This window comes from Perca flavescens, chromosome 8 (assembly GCF_004354835.1).
Source record: "Perca flavescens isolate YP-PL-M2 chromosome 8, PFLA_1.0, whole genome shotgun sequence".
Taxonomy (NCBI): Eukaryota; Metazoa; Chordata; class Actinopteri; order Perciformes; family Percidae; genus Perca; species Perca flavescens.
In genome coordinates this window covers 2,184,289-2,201,519 of record NC_041338.1, presented here as the reverse complement: position 1 = coordinate 2,201,519, position 17,231 = coordinate 2,184,289, and the positions used below count along the sequence as shown (strand labels likewise).

Sequence of the window (17,231 nt, the reverse complement as noted above, 5' to 3'; positions counted from 1 at the left end):
TTCTCCAAAGCTCATGTCATTAAAGTATAGATATCAAGGCTCCATCCAGCAGATCCGAGGGAGAGTTCTTGGTATCAGTTTAGAGCCAAACCCCACAGCCAAATGTCAATGGTTCTGTGGTGAAACGAATTTCAAGTCGGTTTCCAAACAAAACAAAGGTTTGCTACACAAATCTTTTCTTCCTTTTTGGACTTTGTTTTTTGTGTGAAACAGAATGATTTGACCTATTTTGGTCTCAAACTATTTGAGAGGTTTAAAGGGGAAATGTCTCAACTTACAGAGATCTGACACATGGTTTCATCTTTAACAACTCAGTGTATTTTATAAGCTTGTCACATGTGTTGTAAACGCTGAATATGAAAAGTAAGTAGTAACTACAGTTGTGAAATAAATGTAGTCTGCTAACATATTGGTGTCTAAGTGACTGATGGGAACAACAATCTGTCTTAAGCGTGAACGCCGTAACCAGCAGCTGTGAACCGGGCTGCAATGTGACCCTATGGGGCAAATGTGCATCGTCAATTTCATCCACTAAAAGTGCTGTTTTATTCTAAGTGTCTGACAACATTATGGAAAGGATCCCTACAGAGATAGGAACAAGATCCTTTTTGTTTAACTTGAAACAGCTCCGAGATAGCTATCGTTAAACCTACCAAACTCCATTTAAATAAACACTACTTTTAGCGTGTATAGAGCCAACATATTTTCACATCTAAATCTGTAAACTTTGTGTTTATTTCAACCAAACCAGAATGGTGATTGTTGGAACAGTGGAAAGACGAACCAAGACGACTTTTCATAGTTTTATTTTGTTTCTGTCGACTTTGAATGAAGTGTGTTTCACGATGACACTGTTTATTTAATTTATTTATTGTGAAGTCTGGTAAGTTTAGCGAACTCAATTTCGCGGATGTTTTAAAAAGGATCTTACTCTTTAACAGAAAGGTCGACCTCCTTAGAAATCCTTTCCATAATGTTGTCAGACACTTAGAATATTAATCTGAGTCTGTCAGCGGCAAAACAAGCACTTTTGTGAAGGTAAATTGAAGCTGCACAACTGCCCTGTTAACTTACATTGTAGCTTGTTTCACCACTGCCGACTGCAGCGATCTCTCTTAATACTGGACCAATGTCAAAGATTGTTGTTCCCATCAGTCACTTAGACACAAGAACATAGAACATAGGGTCCAGGTTGAAAAAAAAACAATGTTACCCTTTAAGTACAGTACTTGAGTAAGTATACTTAGTAACTTTCCAGCCCTGCCTAAAGCAGAGAGAACACCAACACAAGCAGCCGCAGTGGAAAAGCTGCAACATAGCCTAACAATAATAATGTCCTACAGGCAAATAAAGTCATAGAAGCAAAGTCCAAAAACATTGATCTATCTGTGCTGAAAAATATTTGAAGCCTGAGCCAAGATCTACTATCATCACTAGTTTCTGCTCCATCCAGTGTGGAAACAAAGGGCTCTGCTGTCCTCGGGGATCCCAAACCGGGTTTGGGCTGTTGCTTCACAGTTAACAGGAGCCAAACTCATCTCCTGGGAGACAATTAACGGTTTTCCTTTGTCTCGCACACCTCTGACTCCAAAGAGCTCACATTTAAAGCAGTTCAAAGTGTCTCTCTCTTTCTATTCCCCTATCTGCCTTGTCTATCTTTCTTTCTGTGTTTCTGGTCTTTGTCTCACATTTAAGATCAATTTATCTGAATCTTCAGACGAAGCCATGGTGATATTATAGCAGAAATAATACTGACATTTCACATAGGTCTAAAATAAAAATCTACATTTTACAAAATCTACATCATTAAATTGTGTACTCTGCTACAGCACATTACGCAATACACAGTACTAGGCCTGCAACTACCGATTATTTTCATAGCCGATTACAGTTTTTTTCGATTGCTAAACGACAGTGGGCACAACTGGAGTCACGTGTGCAAAACGCTAACTCCAGTCTGCACAGCAGCAGTTCATGTGGACCAAACTCTAGTTCGTTTTTCATTGCTTGAACACAGTTTTCAAAACTCTACACACTTGTCCCATGACTTTAACCACAACGTGCAAAACACTGTAGATTTACAGCACTTTGTTCAAATGCTAAAACACTGCTGTCAACACTGTTAACCACACATTCAAAACAGAATAGATTTCAGTCTGGTGCCTATCAAACACTGCTGATTGCAATTTTAGCTGAAAGCCTAAGTAGGTGTCTTATTTTAGACTAGTTAGTGAACATATATGGTATTTATACAGAGAAAGCTCAGAAAGCCTTTTTTGTATACAAACACCAAATAAGAATGAAACAATTATACCCTGTACCGTTTGAGAGAAACAGGTAAAAGAGCAAAGATACCAACATGTCCAGGTAAGATGTCTGAGGTTATGTACACAGCTATAAAAAAAAGTGAAAAACACTATATCTTTACAATAGTAAAACTGTGTTCTTACTGTTTTTCAGAAAGTAATGGTGGTGAAAGCAATAGAAACACCACATTCATTAGTATTTAGAGATGATGCAGACATCCAATGTGATGAAGAAAACTTGTCACATGATGCTGGAGAGAGGCAGGATTAGTCACACTATTCTTTGGTACTGTTACGTATGTACCTTTAGTCCCCCCCCCGAGACAAAATACTTTATTGAAGAAAACTGCTGATTTTCATTCCTTCTTTTTTACCACACACAATTTACAATCTATATTTTTTCCTTAAATAAACTGTTGAGTAGTGTCAAGTCGCTCAAATTGTTCAAACTGTAAAGATGAAAAAGTTTGTAATTTCTGTATTGGTGTTTGATGCTAGTGTTTTTACCCTCAGTGTGTGTTATCTCAGTGAGGAGTGTGCATAGTGTTTGGCTGCACTGAGCCTGTTTTGCAGCTGATGTGACCTGTTTAGCTCAGGTGACTGTTGGTAGTGCAGACTGTAGTTTGAGTTTTGCACATGTGACTCCAGTTGTGCCCACTGTCGTTTAGCGATCGGAAAAAACTGTAATCTGTTGATTATTTCCTGGATGAATGGATTAGTTGTTTGGTCTCTAAAATGTCAGAAAATGACGAAATATGTGGATCAGTGTTTCCCAAAGCCAAAGATGATGTCCTCAAATGTCTCGTTTTGTCCACAACTCAAAGATATTCAGTTTACTGTCGCAGAGGAGAGAAGAAACTAGAACATGTTCACATTTAACAAACTGACATCAGAGAATTCTGACTTTTATCATGAGAAAAATAAATGACTCAAACCGATTAATCGATTATCAAAATAGTTGGCTATTAATTAAGTAGTTGAAAGCTAATGACTTAATCTCTGCAGCTCTACATAGTACATCATCTCCAATACCTAAAATAATGTCAGATAGCTCAGATATCAAAAACACATAGTTCTGCAAATTATATAAATCTTTCTCCCTCTCTCGTTCCAGCCGCATTTTCACAACCAATCAAAATCTGGCATCTCTCAGCCCTGGCACCAATCAGATTTGACATTGAAAGTTGTTCCATCGTTACCTAAATGACTGAGGTGCGGGGGGGAATAAATGACAGGAAAAGGGAGGGAAAGCGTCTGTGATTCCACTCTTCTCTTCGCTTGACTTCACTCTGAGACACTTAAAGACCCCTGACAAACAGTCTCACGCACACACACACACACGCACACACACACGCACACACACACACACACACACACACACACACACACACACACACACACACACACACACACACACGAGCGCGCTCTCCTGCCAGCATAATAACAAACGCCTTCAATTTAACCAACCAAGCAAAACAAATTAGAAGCATGGACAAAAGACACACACACACACACACACACACACACACACACACACACACACACACACACACACACAGCAGGCTGACACAATAGAGCATTGTTGTTTTTATTGTCAACGGTGGCTAAGTGATTGGTTGGCATGCTTCATTCAAATGTAATACATTCACATAACACATAACAGACACAGACGCGCTCTAACACAGTGTTGTGTTTCTGCAGAAGAAGGCTCTATTGTTTCAGCATCGTGGGAATCAACATGGCGGCCTGGTAGGTCAGTGTCCCAGTCTGCTCGCACAGAGGTCACTGCTACTTGTTTTCAAGCTGATGCACTCCAGGCTGCATCGCTACATTACACACCAGAGAAAATGGTGATGCAGGTGAGCAACAGCAAATCCTAATGACTCTGAGTCCAGTATATCACTTGTACTCATAACCAATAAAATCCTGTCTTTAATATGTGTCCAGCACAAACAAATACAAAACAACTATTACTGGTGGAGAAAGAAACATTATTGGCTGCAAATAGGAGACATTTGAAGCTGTGGTGGAGAGGTCTGTGAGGGGTGTGTGTGTGTTTGTGTGTGTGTGTGTGTGTGTGTGTGTGTGTGTGTGTGTGTGTGTGTGTGTGTGTGTGTGGGCGTGGGGAGTGTGTGGTAGAGCGAGTGAGAGAGTGCTGGTGATTATCTTCGGAGCAAGTAGCGACTCTAGAGTCCTAGTGAGAGAACCAAAGTGTCTCCCCTGTTCTCTCTGACCACGGTGGGAGATCTGGAGCAGGAGAAGTTAACCCTCTCCTTGATCTCATGTTGTTGATGGAGAAGGAGAACCAAGAAATGAGTCGGGGGGGGGAAATGCAACACTACCAAGCCACGGGTAAACAGACAAATCACAATTGTCTGCATCACCGTGACGTGTAGTTACATTTTCCGAGAGGTGAGGTCGGCGTAGGGTCGGTACCCACAGCGTCGATGTAACGCAGGAGCATAAACTGGCCGTTAGTCGACTAAGAATTTCTTTAGTCGAGGACAGAACTAGTGCAAATAGGACCCATACCTGGTTTGCATGTCTTTCCATCTGGTTTCAGCTGGACTCCTGTGGGGCAGGCACAGCTGTAGAAGGGCTGGACTGGAGAGAGCAGGCAGAGATGACTACAGCCTCCGTTAGTGTCACTACAGGGAGTCTGGACTGCAGCCAAGACAGAAGATGAAGAAAATATGATGAGCTTCTTATAACAGCAAGTATGTAGATCAATGACACTACTCCCTCTACTGTACATGTACTGTACTCAGTAATGGAATGTAACTAAGTACATTTACTCAAGTACTGTACTTCAGTCCAGATGTTGAGGTACTTGTACTTTACTTGAGTCTTTTCTTTTCATGCCACTTTCTACTTCTACTCCGCTACATTTCAGAGAGAAATATTGGACTTTTTACTCCACTACATTCATCTGTTACAGCTTTAGTTACTAGTTACTTTACACATTCAGATTTCTGCACACAGAACACATGTAGTTTATAAAATCTGATGTTTGATTCTAAAGTAAACTAGCCAACAATATAACGGCTACAAGTCCAGCTGAGATGATGAGACCATTAAACACACAGCTGGTTGGATCCTTACACACACTACAATGGGAGGAGAGTTCTTTACTTCTAATACTTTAACTACATTTTCCTTATCATACTTACAGACTTTTACTAAAGTAAAATTTTCACTGCAGGACTTTTACTTGTAACAGAGTATTTTACAGTGTGTTATTAGAACTTTTGCTGAAGTAAAGGATCTGAATACTTCTTCCACCGCTGACTGTACTGTACACACACATAGAGGAAAGACGTTTCTTACTGTAAGGCTGCCGATGGGCCTCCAGGACCTGGATGTCCATAGGAGAGTAAATCCCACTGAGGATCTCTCTGGTTTTGTCTCCACTGTGTTTGTTGCAGGCGTGGATGGAGCGGGTCTGCCAGTCGGTCCAGTATAAGGTCTCCTCAGACAGAGTCAGAGCAAACGGATGGGTGAGCGTGCCCTCCACCACGGTTTCACTGCAGGACAAAAACACAAGCGTCTGAAGAATCAGAGGAAGGTTGCTGTTTTGTGCTGTATTGCAAACTGCTACTTGTCAAAAATGGAAGCGAACTCAAAATACTTCTAAAATCTGGGAAATCTAGATTTTTTTGTGTATTTTGATGGGATATTTTGAGAAACCGCTAAGCTGTTTAAAGCCAGAGATAAACTGGCTTTAAACTACATGAACACATGACGGCTGTCTCCCATATCTTGTGTCCGTTTGGAACGTTGGTTGTGTAATTACTCAGAAATTAACCTAATGTGATTGTTGTCTACACCAACGCGCAGTTAAACAGCAAACGCATCTCCGGCTTTACATGTTAAAGGGTAACTACCGTTTTTTTCTACCTGGACCCTATGTTCCTATGTGTTTGTGTCTAAGTGACTGATGGGAACAACAACCTTTGACATTGGTCCAGTATTAAGAGAGATCGCTGCAGTCAGCAGCGGTGAAACAAGCTACAATGTAAGTTAACAGGGCAGTTGTCCAGCTTGTATTTACATTTACAAAAGTACTCGTTTTGCAGCTGACAGGCTCAGATTAATATTATGAGGGCCCTATTTTAATGATCTGAGCGCACGGTGTGAAGCGCAGGTGCGTTTAGGGCACGTCCAAATCCACTTTTGCTAGTTTGCTGTATCTGTATTTTATCTGTATTTTATATTGTGAATGAACTTATTAGTAGGAATGCTCATCATCCACTGTATATACCTACTGTCACTTTGCCTCTGCCCAGGGACTACAGATGAAAATTAACTTGTAGCTATCTCTGGTCTGTGCAACACATTTGTTGTGCAATGTCCCTGTCAAATAAATAAATAATGATGGCGGAAAAAAGGGTCTGTGCGCCGGGCGCATGGTTCTAAAGGGTTGTCCTTAGTGTCTTCATTAATCAGAGGTGTGTTTTGGGCGTAACATGCAATAAACCAATCAGAGATCATCTCCCATTCCCTTTAAAAGCCAGGCGCGTTTGGACCTTGGAGCATTGCTGTTATGACGGAGGATTTACACCGTCATATTTTTATTTGTAATCTTCTGCATGTGTGTGTGCTGCTGTGCGTCCCTGTGTGTGTAACAAGCATAGTGTGCGTGCGCTGTGCACGAGTCTAGGAGCATTTTACTAATACTCTGTTAAAATAACAATGAAATGCTGCGTTATTGACTTTAGACCAGGTTTTTGTTGGTCAATGGCACGATCACTTCCCACTGCCTCAAGATAGCAATACTCCCAGAATGCTCCTGAACACACCTCACTGTAAGACCAGCACGCCCATGGGCCACAGATGGGCGCAGGTGCATTTGTTATTTAAACGATGTGGGCGCTGGACAGGAAATTGATAACTACGTTGGTCTTAAACTAGAAAAGACACTTGCACTGAGCTGCGCCGCGCTGCGCCGGGTGCGAGATAGGGCCCTCGTGTCTGACAACATTATGGAAAGGATTTCTATGGAGGTCGACCTTTCTGTTAAAGAGTAAGATTCATTTTTTTTTTAAAACAGACACGGAATTGCGTTGGTTAAACGCACCAGACTCAATGTACATAAAAATAGCATCGTAAAATACACTTCATCCAAAGTCGACAGAAACACACTATTGACTCCTAAACTGTAATGCCCATTAAACCACACAAAACAAAAGGTGTTGGACTATTTGACAACAAACAAAGGAGTGTGCATCATCAGCAGTGGAGCTAACAAAAAGGGGGTCAAATGTGTCATAAGGGTGGCACGAGAGGAAAATGTAATGAGCTTGTCCACTTGGCATGAGGGTGGTTTTTAAGAAAAGTGCTGAAAATGAAAGAATTGAAATGTAAAGGAGTTCTTCTCTGAGGCGCACACGTCATCACAAGCTGCTCATTAGACATCTGGTGTAAAAGGGAAGTTTAGGCTTGATGGAGGCACGAGAGGAAAGGTCAGAGAACCATTAGGCATCCTCCCCCCCCCCGGCACCATGAACATCTAGACCACATTCCACTGCAATGTGGATGCCAATACACACTTTCTTAATAAAGCAGCACATTGTGCAGCCTCGGTGAAGGTATGCCCTCTCCCGATCCTTAGGGCCAAACAATTACAAAGAGCATGAAGCGGAGAGAAGTGTTAGATTGAATCAGGCGAGAGTGGCTCTTTTCTAAAACACACTTTAAAATCACTTACAGGGAAACGCACGCAAACACACTTAGGCACCGGATCAAAGGAGGCGTGTGTTTAGAATATCAACACACCAGAAACGGGCTTTCATCAATCATCATTTTCAGTCCTGTGTGTGTGTGTGTGTGTGTGTGTGTGTGTGTGTGTGTGTGTGTGTGTGTGTGTGTGTGTGTGTGTGTGTGTGTGTGTGTGTGTGTGTGTGTGTGTGTGTGTGTGTGTGTTGTAAAAGCAGAGCAGCCTGCCAGCAGTGGTTAAGAAAAAAAGGACAAATTTAATCAACTCCAGATTTCAAAGCTCTGTTCAATGTGTGTGTGTGTGTGTGTGTGTGTGTGTGTGTGTGTGTGTGTGTGTGTGTGTGTGTGTGTGTGTGTGTATTAATTGGAAGACAAGGCAAACTATATCATTGATGAAAGCCTCCCGTTCTAACTGAGCTGCATGTGTCCATGTCTCTACTGTGCCTTGATGAGCATTCGTGCAACAGAACACCACACCTTCCTAACGTACATACTAGGGATGCACAGATACCACTTTTTTTAAGATCAAGTATAAGTACAAGTAGTTACATTTGGGTACTTGCCGATACCGAGTACCGATACGTGTACTTAATAATTACTGTTTTCAGACACACAGATGATTTTGGCCTTCTCTGATGTTGTTGTCAATTATAACAAAGCAGTATTTATAAAGTCCCATGCCTTTTTTCTATTCAAAGCTCAGTGCCTGGGCCTGGCTATATCCCCGGGCTAGTGTCAATAAATATAAATCATATCATGACCGATATCAAAATACTGAGTGAAGTTTAGAAAGAATGAAGAACATATGCATATTAAGTACCCATGGGGATTTACTGAGGCAGCGGAGAGGATGGTTTGTTTACGCCAGCAGTTAAGCTCACACGATTTTGTCCAATTTAAAGACTTGTGGCAAACTATAACAGGTAAAACAGTTAGACTACACACCGAGAGCTTTCGTTTCAGCCTGTTCGTGAAAAGAAATCGCTATTTACAGAGTAGCACTGTGGTTGTTAAAACAGCGCTGTGTAGAAACCGCATGCAGACAGAGCAGATGCATGTTTATGCCCGTTAAGCTGATGAGAGACATTGGGCTAACACCACTACTCCAAATATCAGTGGTGAAGTTTACGGGCATCAGGCTGCTGGTGTGCTTTTTCACAAAGCAGCTTTGGAAACACGGTTTCTGTGATGTGGTGATGGCTGAGAATCTCTCGGCTCAAGACTGACAATGGCTGGTCGCCAGGTGCAATCATGCATTGGACAAGAGCCTAGTTATTTTTTTACAGCCAAAAACTGTAAATGGCTGGCATTGCTCCTCTTCCGTTGCTATACCTGCTTGAGGGAGAAGTTAAGTCACATTGCTAGGAAGTAGTATCGGGTGTGGTAGTATCCAGAGGTGGAAAGTAACAAAATACATTTACTCACAGTGTGTATTTTGTATTTTATTTCTAATTTAAAATGTACTTGATTACGTTTTGAGTGAAGTATTGTATTTCGCTACATTACAAATGCCATATGTTACTGAGTTTAAAAAAAAAATTTTGACTAACGAAAACCAAAATGCAGAAAAAAAACTGTGCCCAGAACCACGACAGTGAGCACTGATCAGCATCTAGGCTGCCTACCAGACTCCAAGTCTTTCTGTAAGAGATTGAGAACGAGATGGAGGTGGATCAGGCGAGCAATGACGGTTCAGAGCCTGTTTCAGTTGAAATGCTAGCGAAAGTATCGAATTCTGCTGCTCAAAACGATGAAAATCCTTGGCCACATTTGAAAGACTGTTTTTCATTTAAATTCAAGAGGACCAATAGTATCATCATGCAATGCCAGATGTGCCTGCCAAAGGTGACTGAACTGGCAGCATTCAATAACTCCACATCTAATCTGCGGAAGCATGTTTTGGTAAGTATTTGTGCATTGGTATTTCAAACAAAGTTTTCATGATTTTTTCAAATTGAGGTGAAAAAAACTTCTGGGGGGTGTTTGGCTCGAGGTCATGGTGCAAAGGACCCTAGGGTGAAATTACTCCGAAGCGTCACTTTAAGGCTACTTATTTTAAATACCATTTTTGGGCATTTTATGCTTTTTTTGACAGCCGACAATAGAGAGATGACAGGAAAGAGAGAGAGAAGAGAAGAGAGATGGGAAATGCATGCAACAAAGGTCCTGTGATCAGCGTTTGACACATACAATTTGAATCGGCTAAGAAGAATGGGTTCAAACATGCACCCCTTTTAGGGCTGGGTACCGAACTTTGATACTTTTAAGGCACCGGCCTCCATAGTATTGAGTATCGACAAATGCCTTGTCATTCAATACCAAACTTCAATACCTAAGGAGTAAATGTTATTAGCATCAGTGAGCCAATAAGCATGCAGCCTGCTTCTACCAACATCTAATAATGGCTGTGATTGGCTGTCTAACGTTACACGTCGTAGAGACACGTGTGTGTGTGTGTGTGTGTGTGTGTGTATATCTCTGTGTTGTGTGTGTGTGTGTGTGTGTATGTATGTATGTATGTGTGTGTATATCAGTGGCGGCTGCTGGTCATTCAAAGAGGGGAAGCTCATTTTTTGCCTGAATCATATAAATTGTCCATTTATTTATGTTAATATTATAATATGTATGTATGTATATATATATATATATATATATATATATATATATATATATATATATAATAGTAATGCAATAATTTAATTATATATTAATAATAAATAATAATGTAATTATTATAAGAATTTATAATATCCATGGGAAGGTTTCATCAAGAGGAATGGCCAGCAGTACATTTTCTTTGTCACAGCACAGCCAGCTAACTCTGTCGTACCAGGAGAGCTGAACACACCTGTTACTTTGCTCTGTCTTTGGCACTAAATCAATCTCAAGTGTTGATCTAATACTGCTGTTTAATTCTAAGTTTCTCCTCATAAGGAAGACTTTCAAATGGCTTCGCCAAAATCAGGTCTACAATATTAGCATTGTCTGCCATCGGGTGCAGTTTGCTAGCTGGCTAGTTCACCCCTACAACACTAGCCTAGCCTAGCCTACTGTATGAATGAATGAATGAACAAACGATCTAACAAAACGATATTAAACTTGAAGGAGGAAATGTAGGAATTAGGTTAAACTGAAACAAGGAATGTGGTGTATAATTGTATGAAATGTATGATGATAATTGGCTAGCAATTTCGCCAGGCAAATACCAAGAAACAGGTTGCAGCAGTTCATCTTTCAACTAGACTTGTAAAATCCGCGATGGGACTGAGGAGCTGAGCTCTGCTTGAAGTTGAACAGCTTCGGTGACTTTTTATAGAACAAAATCGCTGTCAATCAAAAGGAGATACAGTCCTCCAATCACCACGCAGAAGCCCAGCGTGCAGGCCAGCCCACTGCTCCATTGACGTGGGCGGGACATAATCGCAGCATTTATCCAATGACCTTCTAGTTTCGAAGCGCTGAAAAAAACGTCTCAAAGCAGAACCATTAAAGTCACCGGAGGCCAGGCTTCAACGGGGAAATGCACTGACGCTACACATTGTTGTTGTATTGTTGTATTTTGAGAGGCTTGACTACAGTGTGCGTCACATAGGTGTAAAGGAGGTGACAAAAGATTTGTAATGTAATGTATGATGTTGTAATTCCGTTTTGTTAAAATGGATTTTGATAAAATTGGTATTGAAAAATATTGTTCAGGAACCGGTATCGGAAAAATATTGAAGAATGTTGGAGAATGATACGATGAGGAGAAAGAAGGCTGATGGGAGTGTGTGTGTTTGTGTGTGTGTGTGTGTGTGTGTGTGTGGCTATGTGTGTTTTAACTGGGGCCTCCATACCACAGCTATTTGTGTTGGACAACTCTCTCTCTCTCTCTCTCTCTCTCTCTCTCTCTCTCTCTCTCTCTCTCTCTTCATATTTCTTTAATTCTGTCTGTCCCTTTCTCTGTTGGAAAGAAGTTGTACAGGGTGAAAAAAAAGTATTTTCTGCTGATCTTTCAAGTTTCAATAGGGGGGGGGGTCCTTAAAAACCAGGAAATATTTTGTACTGTAACATTTAAAAAGCTGCAAGAATTTTAAGTTGGGAGTGTTTTTTATTTCCACCTTCATCAAACAGGTAATGTAGGTTTGTCCATTATAGCGGCTGATAACTGAGATAACCATATCAAGTAAGCTACTGGTATTAGCGTGTGGGTATTTAGCTGAACCTAGTCTGGATCAACGATATTTCCAGAATAATTGCGTCACATGTTCCACCGGATGTCCCTCAGCTGTCCTCTGTGTTTCTTTTCTCAAACTCTTCGGGAAACGACAACAGACTCCGAGCTAGCGAACAACACGCTGAAAATTCCAAGTTTTGAAAAAGATTTGGATGGTGCAACAAGGCAGGTCTGCTCGGTTCTTTCAGGGAATGATTGTAAAGATTTACAAAGAATATGTTTACGCCATTTCCTCTCTAACTGGGAGGTTTTTGGACCGATTGGTGGGATTGCTGTGGACGGAGTACACACGGAGATACACTGGTAAGAGCTAATAAGGTTTAACCATGTAGCGGTGACATTCAGCCTGAATGCACATTTTTTTTCAGGCTAATGTTGCAAAAGAGCAGCAAAATGTTGTTTTAGGCCATAGCACCCAGTCCTAAATCTAACACATCTACCATTTGGTGGTCAGTTTAAGGTGTACAAAAAAAGTTAGACACCTCCCCTGTTCTGCCAGAGCTGCTGCGTCATTGCTCTCTGCAAATATATCTGCCAGCATCATTACTACCTCAGCATCTACCTGCGCTCGGACTCATCGTCTGGGGAGAGATATTTTATATCATCACGGCACTATCTGAGCCGAGACCGCAGAGATGAACTGTACTGCCAGGCTGTATTCTCATATCAATAAACTTCTCTGTGTATGTTGGCTGACTGAACTGTATCTGTAAAAATCCTCCCACTCCCCACATGGAAGTTCATTTGAGATTACAGGTACTTAAGATGAAATGTAACTTCTTAAAATAAGCTCAGGGAGATTTTTTCTTTATAATATTGGTTTATGAATTAAATATAAGCATACTAAGGAAATGTCATGTAAGTTAGCACAGGTCTACTGTTTACTTTGAACTGTATTCACTCACATACACAGACATAGACAGAGGGCCATACCGTGCGGATCCATCCAGGTTGGCTCTGTGAATGAAGCTAAGTTTGGCATCGGCCCAGTACAGCTTCTGTTCCACCAGGTCTATGGTCAGACCGTTGGGCCAGTAAATGTCCACCACCACGATAACTTTCCTGTTAGAGACAGAGGCAAACAAAATGATTGTACAACTGGTGTTCTCATTTGGTTATGTTTCTGTAGGATTGTAACTGCTTCTGTACTGGCTGCGCCGGGAATACTGTCCTGTAAAGTCCAGTTCAGACCAAAGGTTCGCGACGAAACTTGCAACTACTTGCAATGCACCGGTCTGCAGCGTTGAAACTTCTCTTGCAAACACAATTTCTCATCGCGAATCTTTGGTCTGAACTGGGCTTTACAATCTGACTGTAAATATAGAAGAGCTTAAGGGTTGAATAGATAGAGTACCTGTTGCTGCCGTCCATACCAGCACGCTCTATCCTGGGCTCCTCTCCCCAGTCTGTCCAGTACATGTACCTGGAGGGACAAACAGAAGAAACATGTCAATGAAACAAACACAGTGCCCAGTTTGCAATTCGAGTACTGATGAGTATATATAAATATAGTTTATATCGACGACGTTCCACTTCCGGGATTGCTCTGGTGCCACCGGAAATTCCACCGGATGTCCCTCATTTCCCCCCGGATGTCCGTCCCTTTCCTCTGTCTTTGTGTTGGTGTTCTAACCTCCGGTGGATTTGTGAGGACTATGGTTAACTGCTCCTCAGATCTCTGCAGGGTAAATCCAGACAGCTAGCTAGACTATCTGTCCAATCAGAGTTTTCTGTTGCACGACTAAAACTACTTTTGAAGGTACACATGTTCCACCAAAACAAGTTCCTTCCTGAGACTATTTAGCAGAGGCACCGTGGCTCCGCCCGGAGCTTAGCACCATCCAAGACGATTGTGATTGGTTTAAAGAAATGCCAATAAACCAGAGCATGTTTTTCTCACATCCCAGAATGCTGTGTGGACTAGCCAGACCTTCCTCTGCAGCGCTGGGAATGAAGGTCTGGACATGCGAGACTAATATAAATATAATCTTATTAAATGTTGACAAAACTAAGTGTATATCCAAACTCCTTATGGCTCTCACCCTGTACAGATAAGGATTTGTTCTGGCTCAGAATGGGCCTTGGGGTCAGGGGGTCCTCCTCCGATACATTTTCATTTTCTGCATTGTGGTTCATTTTTATGCAATAATTTATGGTGGAAATGTCTTTAATTATATCTAAAGGAAAACGAGACTTTCAGGCGAAAGATGACAATTTAAAATATAAAAATATAATGGGATATATGCTCTGCGCATCAAACGGTTCTGGCCTCCCCCGTCATCCATTAACACATCTGGAAGGGCATTAACCCGCTTATACCACGGTCGATTGCCAAATATTTTTTTTAAAGACTATTAATTTATATTGCCAATCGTTTTTTTTTCAAACAATAACTCTGTTTCCCTGGTAACACTGAGGGTACCTGGAACAATCATTCCCATCCCATAAGGTTCTTGTGCAATGGAAACGTTGTTCACTGCTCCTGTAAATAGGACCACGCTGAGTATTTTCCTTTGCCGCTGGCTAAAACCTCTTCAGAGTGCACCAAAAAATCCTCAGTGCAGGAAAAACCCTGCAGATACTTGGTAATCATGGCTAGACACAGACATCTGTGGAACACCTGACTAGCAAACAGGAACTAGGAAAGTTACAATATGAATTTTGGATAGAAACTAATCATGTTTCTCTTCTGCTCGTCAGAAGACAGTCTACGATCATATCTGTAAATAATCGTGCTGAGTCAAATGTAACAACAGGTACGAAGACCACAACTACAACAAGAAGGGTGTTTTCACACCTGGTTCGTTCCAGCCCTCCAAATGAAGACCTATTAGTCAGCATTTTCTGCGCTTATGTGAACACTCCAAAGGGACTCAGACCCCTCTGGAACAAACCTTACTCACACTCCTAAAGAGACATGGCAGTGGTCCAACCCACAGGACACACACATACAGGAAACTACTCAGAGTTGGGGAGTCTCGGTTCCAAACCGCCTCCACTTTAATCATCCAAAGCTGAATTGACTTGGATTCATATATTGTAACTGATTTCAACAACCTGAATCTAAGGGTGTTTTCACATATGGTCCTCGTCACGCAAACCAAACTCAGTCCTCTTAAAGTGGATCAAAAAGTGGACCAAAAGAAAAGGGACTCAGTTCTTTTTGTGTTCACAATGTCAGTCTACTTGAAAGATAGTCTTGCATTGCCAGACCTTCCTCCACAGCGCTGCAAGGGAAGGTCTGGCTAGTCCACACAGCATGGGAGCTGGATGGGAGAAAAACGTGCTCTGGTTTATTGACATTTCTTTAAACCAATCACAATCGTCTTGGGCGCCGCAAAGGGCCAGACGGAGCAATGGTTCCTCAGCAAAATAGTCTCAGGCAGGAACTTGTTTTGGTGGAACATGTGTACCTTCAAAAGTAGTTTTAGTCGTGCAACAGAAAAGTCAGATTGGACAGATAGTCTAGCTAGCTGTCTGGATTTACCCTGCAGAGATCTGAGGAGCAGTTAACCATAGTCCTCACAAATCCACCGGAGGTTAGAACGCCAACACAGAGACAGAGGAAGGGGACAGAAATCTGGCAGAATTCGGCAGCTCTGATAGGGCCTCGGGGCTAAAATACCTTGGCAAAGGCAAGAGGACAAAGGGAACCTAAAGCGTGTTGTGTTCACAATGCACAGGTGAAGAGAACCACAATGCAGACTTGAAGCGAACGTACTCAGACCACCTCCCGAGGAGGTCTGGGTAAGGTTTGTTCGGGGGGGTCTGAGACTTTGGAATGCTCACATATGTGCAAAAAATGCTGACCAATAGGTCTGAGTTCTTTTGGAGGGCTGAAATGGACCAAGTGTGAAAACACCCTTATATTTGTAGTTGTGGTCTTCGTACCTGTTGTTGCATTTGACTCAGCAAGTATAAAAGGACAGTTGACAACCTGGTTGTGTTCTTGGCCTATACACTCTTTTGTCCCACTGGCTCTGCACCCACCAAGGTTCAGTTACAGTATGACCAACAACTTCCAACACAGGCGCACCCTGTGGCTATCGTGATCTAAAGAAATGTTAGCTGTTCAATCTGACTGTTCCTGGCTGGCGCAGACATGGTGTTCAGGCTGTTTACAGTATGATGGAGTCATACTGCTTGGGCAATACAGGAAGAAAGAGAGTGTTTATTGAAAGGAAATGATTCAGTGCATTCAGCCTGAACTAAGGCGGCCAATGGACTCATTGAACCTCTAGTTTAAGTACAGTGTCTTTATACAAGTTCTGCAGAAGTCATGGTTGGAGACTTCTGTAGCCCAAACCATCATGAAAACTTTTAACACACAACCATAAGTCATTCTGCTACACTGTATTCTAGCAGGACAGAATTAACCCACAACAGTAAATCTATCATCTGAGGAGCTCAGGTTTTGCTGATCCAACAAGTTGTGTTAAGAGAGAAAGAGAGAAAGAGAGAGAGAGAGAGGGGGGGGGAGGTCAGTGTGAAAACAAACCACAGAAAACGGAAACTCTGCAGTACAGGCCTTCTCTTCCACCATCTTTCCTATTATCTCTCATATCTGTCATTGCACCCTGCACCTTTAGCTCAGGTATGCTTGGCTACCTGGGATATTTAGGCATTGTTTACATATACATATATACGCTCTTACTGGTTGAGCTAGAGGCCACCCCCTGTTTTTAACAGCTGGACAGACAACAAGCTCACTTAAGTCTTTCAATGAAAGTCTTGAAATATAAAAATATATATTTATATTTAAAACGGATATATATATTTATATAAAAAAAGCACTGTGGGGGTGGCCTCTAGTTCAACCAGTAAGAGCATTCACCCGATGTTGGCTGAGTCCTGCAGCGGCACAGGTTCGAATCTGACCTGCTACCCTTTGCTGCGTGTCATCCCCCATCTCTCTCTCCCTTTCCAGTCTATCCAGTGTCATTAAAGGGTAAAGCCCCAAAAAATAATCTTAAAAAAAAAAAAAAAGCATTGTG

General features: G+C 41.7%; 1 protein-coding gene across 1 annotated transcript in view; it reads right to left on the bottom strand.

Moving 5' to 3' along the window:
- Window positions 1-17,231, bottom strand: part of lrp5 (low density lipoprotein receptor-related protein 5) — a 73,784-nt gene that overhangs the window by 37,118 nt on the left and 19,435 nt on the right. Inside the window, 4 exon segments of the mRNA XM_028584913.1 lie at window positions 4,839-4,970; window positions 5,634-5,830; window positions 13,171-13,299; window positions 13,592-13,660. Coding sequence (XP_028440714.1) covers window positions 4,839-4,970; window positions 5,634-5,830; window positions 13,171-13,299; window positions 13,592-13,660 — 527 coding nt within the window.